The sequence below is a fragment of the Ascaphus truei genome, chromosome 3 (genome assembly GCF_040206685.1).
Source record: "Ascaphus truei isolate aAscTru1 chromosome 3, aAscTru1.hap1, whole genome shotgun sequence".
In the NCBI taxonomy this organism is placed as follows: domain Eukaryota; kingdom Metazoa; phylum Chordata; class Amphibia; order Anura; family Ascaphidae; genus Ascaphus; species Ascaphus truei.
Genome location: NC_134485.1, coordinates 432,488,404 through 432,500,734, shown reverse-complemented (window position 1 = coordinate 432,500,734; position 12,331 = coordinate 432,488,404). Strand labels below are relative to the sequence as shown.

The window sequence follows — 12,331 nt, the reverse complement described above, 5'->3', positions numbered from 1 at the left end:
TATAAGCGCAGCCTGACCGTCACATCGCCGGCACTATAAGCGCAGCCTGACCGTCACATCGCCGGCACTATAAGCGCAGCCTGACCGTCACATCGCCGGCACTATAAGCGCAGCCTGACCGTCACATCGCCGGCACTATAAGCGCAGCCTGACCGTCACATCGCCGGCACTATAAGTGCAGCCTGACCGTCACATCGCCGGCACTATAAGCGCAGCCTGACCGTCACATCGCCGGCACTATAAGTGCAGTCTGACCGTCACATCGCTGGCACTATAAGCGCAGCCTGACCGTCACATCGCCGGCACTATAAGCGCAGCCTGACGTCACATCGCCGGCACTATAAGCGCAGCCTGACCGTCACATCGCCGGCACTATAAGCGCAGCCTGACCGTCACGTCGCCGGCACTATAAGCGCAGCCTGACCGTCACATCGCCGGCACTATAAGTGCAGTCTGACCGTCACATCGCCGGCACTATAAGCGCAGCCTGACCGTCACATCGCCGGCACTATAAGCGCAGCCTGACCGTCACGTCGCCGGCACTATAAGCGCAGCCTGACCGTCACATCGCCGGCACTATAAGCGCAGCCTGATCGTCACGTCGCCGGCACTATAAGCGCGGCCGGACCGTCACATCGCCGGCACTATAAGCGCAGCCTGACCGTCACGTCGCCGGCACTATAAGCGCAGCCTGACCGTCACATCGCCGGCACTATAAGCGCAGCCTGACGTCACATCGCTGGCACTATAAGCGCGGCCTTAGACAGGTTACTCTGCATCTTACTGCCCTTTCTATCATGGACACTACATTTAATAATGTCTCTTTATGGATCTCGTGGAGACATTTCTAACCTGTCAGCAACGTTGCTACTTTGTGTCTTCGTACACATCCAATTTGTGGTGTGAATGTCACTCGTTCTTACGGTACTGCACTTGCACACATGTGTATTCTTCTCCTGTGGTGAGTACACATGGACACAGGGCTGGCTTATTGTCCGTGACATTTAAAAATATAATATTATGTTGTTGCCCTTCAAAATGACCTTACAGTTTGGGGGACTATTTGTCCTTCAGTGTATAATTTGCATTCAGTCGCCATTTATCACCCTGTGCTCACATCGTGTCAACTGACAGATGTGGACCTTAGCTGAGTCTGTATGTTTTGCAATGTCCATTAGTCCAGCATCGCTTGTCCCATTCAGGAATTGTGTAGCAGTCCCCCCTCCTTTTAACACTTTCTCCCCTGTTTTTATTGTTCCATCAATAAATATGTTTTCATTTGTTTTGGTATACCAGTGTGCTCCCTTTGGGAATCATATATATATATATATATATATATATATATATTGTGGCAGGATGGTTGTGGTAAGTGAGGAGACAACACGTCTTTTCCGGTGAAATAATGCTGATGGGTTTATTTGTCCAAAAACGGTAACTAAACAATGGGTACACTGTCCCTTTAAAATTGAAACGAAACAAAATCCTAACCCCGGTCGGGGTACTAGCTAAACAAAAGTGCAGGCTAACTATCTGGCTGGCTAGCTAACCTATTCCAGCCCAATAAAGTACAGCAAACGCAGTTGGCTCCTTACCTGGGAGCTTTATTCTTCCCTCTTGGGACAGGATCGCTTTGGGCAGCTTGTGTCTGTCTTAACACTCCTCTGTCTTCCCTCTATGCCTCAGAGAGAGAGACTGCCGCCCCAGAGGTATTTCCTCTTCCTGTTTTTAAAGCAGGTGAAGGCGCTTAATTCAAATCACCTGTGGTTTGCTTGACAAGCTGAGTTAACCCCTCGTTTACTGGATAGCATGCATACTGCCATCTCCTATTCACATACACGGAGTCAATGACCCTGTCACATATCCCCCTTCCCAGCGTAACGTTACCGAGAGGAGCGGCCCGTGCACCGAGACTGTGCACCCTAGAGAGTGCATCAGCATTACCGTGCAGTATTCCTGGCCGATGTTGGATCGTAAAGTTAAAAGGTTGTAACGACAGGAACCAACGGGTAACTCTCGAGTTCTTTTCTTTATGTCTATGCATCCACTGTAGGGGTGCGTGATCTGTTATGAGTGTAAAAGACCTGCCTAAAAGGTAATATTTCAATGTGTCTGTTGCCCACTTTACGGCCAGACACTATTTTTCCACTGTGGCATATCTTTGTTCGCGGGGACACAATTTGCGACTTAAATAGAGGACCGGGTGTTCCTCTTCTCCTACAAACTGGGACAGTACTGCTCCGAGACCTACTTCGGAGGCGTCCGTTTGCAAAAAAAACTCCTTTTTAAAATCCGGAGCTACCATGACTGGGTGACTACAGAGCGTTGTGCGTAGGTCTACAAATGCGGTCTCCGCATTACCGTTCCATTTTACAACATCAGGTGCCTTTGCCTTTACTAGATCTGAAAGCTGTGCAGCCCGGGTTGCAAAATGGGGTATAAATCGCCTGTAGTATCCTACAATGCCCAGAAACGTCCTAACCTGTTTCTTTTTAAGGGGACGGGGCCAACTCTCAATGGCCTCAACTTTATTGAGCTGGGGTTTTACTGTCCCCCTTCCCACAACATAGCCAAGATATTTTGCCTCTGCTAGGCCGACTGAACATTTAGCTGGATTGGCTGTAAGACCCGCCTCCCGAAAGGTTCTTAACACTGCTTCAACCTTTACTAGATGTGAGTCCCAATTTGGACTATGAATTACTACATCGTCTAAGTACGCTGAGGCGTAGTTCGAGTGTGGGTGTAGCAACTTATTCATCAACCTTTGGAAGGTTGCAGGCGCCCCAAGAAGACCAAAGGGTAAAACAGTATACTGAAATAGACCATCAGGTGTGGAGAAGGCAGTTTTCTCTTTTGCTGACCTTGTTAAGGGGATTTGCCAATAACCCTTTGTAAGATCTAAAGTGGTTAGAAAACGTGCCAACTTCTCAATTAACTCGTCTACCCGTGGCATAGGATAGGCATCAAACTTCGAGACTTCGTTTACTTTTCTAAAGTCGTTACAGAACCGTATTGTCCCATCTGGCTTAGGTACCAAGACAATAGGGCTGGACCATTGACTATGGGACTCCTCAATTATGCCTAGATCTAGCATTTTCTTTACCTCTGACTGAATAGCCCCTCTTCTAGCTTCTGGGATTCTATAAGGTCTTATCTTAATGACTACCCCAGGCTTGGTGACGATATCATGAGAAACCATCCTAGTTTTCCCTGGTACGCTGGAAAAGACATCTCTGTTCCTCTTTACCAAATCTACAGCTTCTCTGTGTTGTTCAGGTGTAAGTTCTGCCGATATTTGAACAAGTGGTTCCTCCCCTTTCCTGGATTCGTTAGCTACTACGGACAGACATACCTCTCTATCCTTCCAGGCTTTTAATAGATTTATGTCATAGATCTGCTCTACCTTCCTCCGGTCTGGCTGTCGAATTTTATAATTCACCGGGCCGACCTGTTCTAGAACCTCATATGGCCCCTGCCAATGTGATAACAGCTTGCTTTCGGCCGTGGGAACAAGGACCATTACTCGGTCCCCTGGTCGGAAGTTACGAACCGTAGCCTGTCTGTTGTAAAGGTTCCGTTGGGCCCTCTGTGCCTCTTCTAGATGCTGTCTGACTATGGGGGTAATATGCGCAATATGGTCTTTCAAATCTTCCACAAATTGGACGACATTTTTCCCTGGCACAGCTTGTTGCTCCCACTCTTCTTTGAGGCTATCCAGAATCCCTCTTGGGCGTCTCCCATACAGGAATTCAAATGGGGAAAACCCCGTAGAGGCCTGTGGTACCTCTCGGATAGCAAACAAGAGATAAGGCAACAAGGTGTCCCAGTTCTTCCCATCACTAGCGACCACCTTTCTCAACATCATCTTCAACGTCTTATTAAATCGTTCTACCAGTCCGTCCGTTTGCGGATGGTACACAGAGGTTCTTAGGGACTGTATTTTTAGCTCTACACATAAGTCTCGCATAAGCTTAGATGTAAACGGGGTACCCTGATCTGTCAAAATTTCTTTCGGTATCCCGAGTCGGGAGAACACCTGTAACAATTCCTTAGCTATAGCTTTGGAGGAAGTGTTACGTAAAGGTAGTGCCTCTGGATATCGAGTGGCATAGTCTAGGATCACCAGAATGTACTGATGACCCTTGGCAGATTTGTCCAAGGGACCCACTATATCCATGGCAATCCTCTCAAATGGGACCTCAATAATAGGCATAGGGATCAATGGGGCCCTCAAACGTGGTCGGGGGGCTGTCAACTGACACTCGGGACAAGAGGCACAGAATCTCTTTACTGCATTATATATCCCTGGCCAGTAAAACCTTTTTAGGATTCTTTGCTGTGTCTTCTCTACGCCCAGATGACCCCCCAACAAATGAGAGTGTGCTAGCTCTAGGACCTTCCTCACTAATGAACTGGGTACTAACAATTTTTCTATTTCTTGGCCCTCCTCTTGGCTCACATGGTATAACAAATCATTCTTAATATAGAAATATGGATAGGATTCCTTTGTGGTTCCTTCTACCGGGACCCCATTAACTTCTACCGCCTGGCTAAACCCATTTTTCAACTGGGGATCATTAGCCTGTTCTCTACCAAAGTTAGTTAGGGACAGTTCTAGATTTCCAAAACCTTCCTCATCGGGAATTTGGTTGGTTACTTCCACGGGTAACTCATATACCTGAGCATCAACAGGCCCTGTCTCGGACAACTCTTCTCCCTCTGGTCTCTCTCCGTTAGGAGTAGTGACCAGTGCTAACTGGGGTGGGGGTGTACCTCTTTTTTTTCGGTCCTACGTTCTCGTTTTGACTTAGGGGTTTTAGACACCTCGGCGACTAATTCGGGGTCGGTAAACGGAAAAAGCTCAACTGGAGTAGGATTGTTCAAGGTGAGCTGTCCTCTGATCAGGGTGTCAAAACCAGGGATATTACAGCCTAACACTAGGGAATGGGGTAACTTTGGTACAATTGCTGCCATAGTTTCGATGACTTGCCCCTCGACCTTTACTTTTATCAGAGTCGTGGTGTACGGAAGCGTACACCCATGTACACATAATACCCGCAACTTCTCACCCTGGGGTAACCGGAGAGGCTTAACCAACTTCCCGGATACCAAGTTAATATTGCTCCCTGAGTCTACCAGTGCGGAGACTGGTTTTCCATTTAACATCACCGTGGTGAGGAAGTTGTGGTTACGTTTTCCCTCGCGGGTCATACCCACCACTCCACAAAATTCAGATTTCACAGAACCATATGCACACTCCATTGGCTCAGACAACTGTGGGCAGTGAGCCTTAATATGCCCCGTCTCCCCACACTCAAAACAAACAATTGGCCCAGTTCGTTCTTGAAACCCTTTCTGAAATTTAGCGTTCTGTCTCTATCCGGGTTTTCTTCCACCCGTTCAAATCGTGCGAACGGTCGTGGGTCCTGGCGCCAGCGCTGGCCTCTACTGGTCGTGTTGGGACGTGGGTTGTAGTTGGTGCGAGTGGGGCGTGACAGTTCACGGGTAGCCAGAAACTGCTCCACTGCGCCTACCATGGCATCACAAGAGGGGTGATCTCCCTGTCCCACCCACTGTTGAAGGTCCTGGGGTAACGCTCGAATGAAGCGGTCCAACACCACCATCTCAAGGATCCGTGCCGGGCTATGTTCCTCTGGTTTTAGCCACTTGGACGCTAGGTGAATCAAATCCCATAACTGGGATCTGGGCGGCTTCTGTTCCTGGTATTTCCACTTATGGAACCTCTGTGCACAAACTGCGGGAGTCACACCAATCCTTGCAAGGATTTCGCTTTTCAGACAGTCATAGTCTGCTGCGGCTTCTTCGTCAAGGTCACAATACGCTTTTTGGGCTTCCCCCAGTAAAAATGGTGCGATAATCCCAGCCCATTTGGAGCGGGCCCACCTTTCCCGAGAAGCGATTCGCTCAAAGGACCTGAGGTATCCCTCGACGTCATCGTGCAGCGTCATTTTCTGTAGGTACTCGTTCGCCTGGACGGGCCGCGTCGGGGCCGTACTTGACAAGGCCATTTTAATCTGGGCCAGCTGCTCAATCAGCTGCTTCTGTGTGTCTGCAACAACATCAAGCTGGGCTGCAAATAACCGGTTCGTCTCGCGTTGTGCAGCCGTGCTGTCCTGTCCCTGTTTGTTAGCTTCTTGCTGGACAGCGGTGCTGTGTACTAAGGCCTTCACAATGTCCTCCATAGTGGCAGCTACCGCGTGGACAGTTTCCACCAGACGCAATCTCTAGCTCCGCCCCTTTTACAGGGTGTTCGAAATCCCACTTCTGACACCACGTGTGGCAGGATGGTCGTGGTAAGTGAGGAGACAACACGTCTTTTCCGGTGAAATAATGCTGATGGGTTTATTTGTCCAAAAACGGTAACTAAACAATGGGTACACTGTCCCTTTAAAATTGAAACGAAACAAAATCCTAACCCCGGTCGGGGTACTAGCTAAACAAAAGTGCAGGCTAACTATATGGCTGGCTAGCTAACCTATTCCAGCCCAATAAAGTACAGCAAACGCAGTTGGCTCCTTACCTGGGAGCTTTATTCTTCCCTCTTTGGACAGGATCGCTTTGGGCAGCTTGTGTCTGTCTTAACACTCCTCTGTCTTCCCTCTATGCCTCAGAGAGAGAGACTGCCGCCCCAGAGGTATTTCCTCTTCCTGTTTCTAAAGCAGGTGAAGGAGCTTAATTCAAATCACCTGTGGTCTGCTTGACAAGCTGAGTTAACCCCTTGTTTACTGGATAGCATGCATACTGCCATCTCCTATTCCCATACACGGAGTCAATGACCCTGTCACAATATATACATATATATATACACACACACACACACACACACACACACACACACACACACACACACACACACACACACACGCACACACACACACACACGCTGGGTGCACATAAACATAATGCATTAAATGAATATAATAAAAATAGAAAATTAGAAAATTAAAAATATACTTAACAGAAGTGATGGTGCTCGCAGACAGACGGGGAACACCGGCCGTCCCCAGAAGAGACCGCCACTTCCCCCGAGAGCGCCGCTTCCCCCGAGAGCGCCGCTTCCCCCGAGAGCGCCGCTTCCCCCGAGAGCGCCGCTTCCCCCGAGAGCGCCGCTTCCCCCGAGAGCGCCGCTTCCCCCGAGAGCGCCGCTTCCCCCGAGAGCGCCGCTTCCCCCGAGAGCGCCGCTTCCCCCGAGAGCGCCGCTTTCCCCGAGAGCGCCGCTTCCCCCGAGAGCGCCACTTCCCCCGAGAGCGCCACTTCCCCCGAGAGCGCCACTTCCCCCGAGAGCGCCACTTTCCCCGAGAGCGCCACTTTCCCCGAGAGCGCCACTTCCCCCGAGAGCGCCACTTCCCCCGAGAGCGCCACTTTCCCCGAGAGCGCCACTTTCCCCGAGAGCGCCACTTCCCCCGAGAGCGCCACTTCCCCCGAGAGCGCCACTTCCCCCGAGAGCGCCACTTCCCCCGAGAGCGCCACTTCCCCCGAGAGCGCCACTTTTTCCCCGAGAGCGCCACTTCCCCCGAGAGCGCCACTTTCCCCCGAGAGCGCCACTTTCCCCGAGAGCGCCACTTTCCCCGAGAGCGCCACTTCCCCCGAGAGCAACACTTCCCCCGAGAGCGCCACTTCCCCCGAGAGCGCCACTTCCCCCGAGAGCGCCACTTCCCCCGAGAGCGCCACTTTCCCCGAGAGCGCCACTTTCCCCGAGAGCGCCACATCCCCCGAGAGCGCCACTTCCCCCGAGAGCGCCACTTTCCCCGAGAGCGGCACTTTCCCCGAGAGCGCCACTTCTCCCGAGAGCGCCACTTCCCCCGAGAGCGCCACTTCCCCCGAGAGCGCCACTTCCCCCGAGAGCGCCACTTTCCCCGAGAGCGCCACTTCCCCCGAGAGCGCCACTTCCCCCGAGAGCGGCACTTCCCCCGAGAGCGCCACATCCCCCGAGAGCGCCACTTCCCCCGAGAGCGCCACTTCCCCCGAGAGCGCCACTTTCCCCCGAGAGCGCCACTTTCCACGAGAGCGGCACTTCCCCCGAGAGCGCCACATCCCCCGAGAGCGGCACTTCTCCCGAGAGCGACACTTCTCCCGAGAGCGCCACTTCCCCCGAGAGCGACACTTCTCCCGAGAGCGCCACTTCCCCCGAGAGCGGCACTTCCCCCGAGAGCGACACTTCTCCCGAGAGCGACACTTCTCCCGAGAGCAACACTTCTCCCGAGAGCGACACTTCTCCCGAGAGCGACACTTCTCCCGAGAGCGACACTTCTCCCGAGAGCGACACTTCTCCCGAGAGCGCCGCTTTCCCCGAGAGCGCCACTTCCCTCGAGAGCGCCACTTCCCCCTGAATCACTGAACTCCTACTGACAATCCCCAAATCACAAGCAAATGCATGAGGCAAAATATCTTGAAATAATGACACAAAAGCACAGGATATACATGCCGGCCAGCACCAGCTTCATACCAGAATTCCCACAAACCGCATTATCTCAAATACTGACATTTTAACGAGCGGACACACCACATTTTGGGTCACACGGCACCTAGTAAGCAGCACCAAGTCTTCAGGTGAATGGGCTTAGCAAATCAAAAGCCATTATCTTTCCTAAAGCAGCAATCTCGGCTACTCATTTACTCATTTTTTTAAATAATATATATATTAAACTTACCTGAACCCGGGTTTCACCCCCGAGCTGATCCGTACTCTCTCAACCTCCGGGGGCCGTGGCCGGTTCTAACGCAGAAACAAAACTCCAAGCATGGCGCCCCCGGGATCAAGAACTGAAAACCGCACCGTCAACGCCCGAGATCTGTTAATATAGGAATGTTTGGTGTCACTAAACAGTCCAGCACCTGAAATGGCGACTCGTCCTGCTAAGTGGGTACCATTCTGCTCAGCCGCTATGACCGTTCCTCCTCCTCCTGTTGCCATAGGAACACGGCGGCCCTGATAACTACGGCGTCCCAATTGACACCCTGGACCCGTCCATCAGCTGGAAGGACATCTGTTGGCTGAGGAGCCTCACCCATCTGCCGGTCATCATCAAGGGTATCCTGACCAAGGAGGATGCAGAACTAGCGGTGGAGCACGGCGTGCAGGGCATCATCGTGTCCAACCACGGGGGAAGACAACTGGATGGAGATCTTGCCACGGTATGTATTTCCAGGGCATCAAAAAGTTTGTTTCAAATGGTCTAGCAGGTACAGTATGTCCGACCAACTTTGTTTTGTCTCCGAATACTACAGTTTGATGTTCCTCATTGTAAAATGTCCTTATTTCTCTGTCTTCGATTAACCCAGCACCTGCACAAACTCAGCCATTCTGGCCGCATGACATAGAAAGAAATGTTTCCTTTGAAGATAAATACTCACATACAAAAATATTACAAAGATAGTTGCACAGTTTCCTGTTTCTGTGTGGGATCCTTGTATTTGATCTTAATATCATGATAACACTTCTCTCCTTCATCTTTGCTGGTGTTAACACACTGTCCTCAACTCTCGGTGGAATACTTTGGTGCCTCCTCCTGGTGGAATCAATCTTTCTGTGCCTCCCCTGTGCTTCCCTGCTACATATGTATACCGATAGTATCCCTTAGTCAGCTCTTGTGATCACTAATTCTATTACCAGATAAGGTCCTTCAGCTTCAAACTGATGTTATCTGATAAGGAACTGCCCACGCCTCCATTCAGAGAATAACCTAATATGGCATGTCTTCTAGAAAGATCTCAGAACTCCTTATTAATTCAACCTGCAGTCATGGCCTCTTCCGGTTGCATCAGCTCTAACCAGTTGTCCATAGTCACTCAATTGTCACCTAACCAGAGTCACACAACAGAGAACTCAGGACAGCTGCACCTGCACTCCCAACATAACTAAATATATAAACCCGATGTAACTGAATTATATCAGATTGATTGATTGATTTAGTAGCTCTTGTTATTGTATTGACCAGTGGCCTCCTGTGCTTATATGTATGTGTCCATGTGGCTTCCTGTAATAATATGAATCCATATGTACATGGTCCCCTGTGACTGTATTGGATGGTGTCCGTGCGTCCTGCATGTGACCCTGTTCCTCAATCTGTGCTCGCAGATTGACGCCCTGTCGGAGATTGTGGACGCGGTGCAGGGTCGGATCGAGGTGTATATAGATGGCGGCATACGGACGGGCAGCGACGTGCTGAAGGCGTTGGCTCTGGGAGCGAAGTGTGTGTTTATTGGGCGACCCATCGTGTGGGGGCTCACGTACAAGGTGTGACACAGGGGGAGGGGGGAAATGGGGACATTTTATGGGAGTTTATGTACAAGGTGCGGCACAGAGGACGAGGGTGGTGGCAGAAAGGAGGACATCTTCTCCACACAGGAAGTGATAGTGTGTATATACACACTGCGCCATGACCTATATATAGCAGGTGAATGGGTTAGTGCTGCAGGGCTGGTTTCTCTCGGTAACATCCTCCTTCTCTCGTACCTCAGGGAGAGGAGGGAGTGAGAGGCGTCCTGCAGATCCTGGCCGATGAATTCCGTCTGTCCATGGCCCTCTCAGGTAAGATCCTGCAATTCGAATGCCGGCTGCTTCCCTTATAAGTGGAAGGTGACTCCAAGGTCATATCGTGCCAGTGTAGTAATCTGTCATCCCAATACAAAAAAAACATCAATGGCTCTCCAAGTGATCGCTTCGTTTGCACGGCCATTTTTCTGCTGTCGCTGGGGTGAAGAAAATGTTGGTGATATATTAAAGCTAAGAGAAGCATTTCCATGTTCCATGTCTTAAAGCTGCAGTTCAGGCAATATCCTGCATGTGTGTTTTTTTTTTTAAATAAATCAGTTCTGTAGTAAGAAAAAATACTTTTAGCATTTTCTGTTTTTAAAAAAACTACTTTGAAAGACCAATTTTCTTGTATTCTATTTTTAAAAGCATGCTTGTTGCTGTAGCAACCATTTACATTCCCCATATTTAAAGATGTCGCCAAACTTTGCCGATCATTAGACGGAGAACGAATTGACCGGCAGCTATGCAGTTCTTTAGGTAAGTAGAGATTGCCCACATGAAACTACTGAATTAAAAAAAAAACCTAATAAAACAAAACAAAACGGGAGCTTGAACTGCAGCTTTAACATGCCATGTGCATGAGCCTGCGATCTGGGGAGAGAGAGAGAATCTCTGTGCCCCAGTCCCTTACGGTCAAATAAACCCAACAGGTCTGATGTGACTTACACCTTCCTAACTAAAAACCTGCCTGAAATGTAACAAAACGCGCTGTGTACATTTGGATGTGGTCACAGGAAAGAAATGTTTCATGTGTTAAAGCAAACATTTGCGGGTGTTGACCCCACAGTATAATCTGTCCTATTGTCCACTTCTCTCTCACTAGCCTCTGTTAAAATTCCTACAAGCATCTCTCTCTGGCAGGGTCTCTAGTAAGGATAGGCGATTTTTTCTCTCCCTGGCTTCCTTTAAAAGCAGACCCTTTCCACTTCCTGGTTACCAGTTTAGGCCTGGGACCCGCTGCGCACGTTGGCGCGGGCGGCAATGTAGCGAGTTCCCCACCAGCAGGGGAATCCTTGCGAGCCGGTCCCGGTCCCCACTGGCTGCCCAGCTGATCACACGCTGTGGCGCGTCAGCCGCTAGGAGACACCACAGAATGGTGTTTCTTAGCGTTGACGCGTCACGTGGTGTGGCTGTGAGCCAATGGGGAGGGGAGGCTGCGGGAGGAGGAGAGGCTTTGGGGAGCGGGGAGGAGTGTGGAGTGAAAGCAGCGTGAGTGCCTGTCTGTGTGTGTGTCTGAGTGCGTGAGTGCGTGAGTGCCTGCGTGTGTGTGTGTGTGTGTGTGTGTGTGTGTGTGTGTGTGTGTGTGTGTGTGTGTGTGTGTGTGTGTGTGTGTGTGTGTGTGTGTGTGTGTGTGTGTGTCTGTCTGCGTGCCTGTCTCTGTCTGTGTGTGTGTGTGTGTGTGTGAGTGCCTGCCTGTGTGTGTGTGTGTGTGTATGTATGTATGTATGTATGTATGAGTGCCTGCGTGTGTGTGTTTTTTTTACTTACCTGCAGCCCGTGGAGGGAGGGGGGGAAGAGTAGCGGGTCCCTCCGCTCAAGCCACGCCCCCCCCTCCCTGTCAATCCTCCCACTCCCGCCCACCTCCCGCTCCGGCCCCTCACGTCATGGCCGCGCCCCCTCACGTCATGGCCGCGCCCCCCCCAACCCGTTTGGCCACGCCCCCCCCGCTCAGAGAAAAGTATCCTGTAGACCGCAGATCGCGGTACAGCGAGTTGCACGCGCCGCCGGCAAGCAAGCCAGCCGTGCGGACGCGTGCAACGGGACCTTAGCCTTAGT

The 12,331-nt window shown here is 50.9% G+C and overlaps 1 protein-coding gene across 2 annotated transcripts in view; it reads left to right on the top strand.

Moving 5' to 3' along the window:
• HAO2 (hydroxyacid oxidase 2) overlaps window positions 1-12,331 on the top strand; it is a 98,014-nt gene that overhangs the window by 72,890 nt on the left and 12,793 nt on the right. For both annotated transcript variants that reach the window (XM_075592925.1, XM_075592926.1), the window contains exons 5-7: window positions 8,935-9,153; window positions 10,097-10,255; window positions 10,480-10,549. In XM_075592925.1, the coding sequence (XP_075449040.1) occupies window positions 8,935-9,153; window positions 10,097-10,255; window positions 10,480-10,549 (448 nt within the window). The remainder of the gene's footprint in view (window positions 1-8,934; window positions 9,154-10,096; window positions 10,256-10,479; window positions 10,550-12,331) is intronic.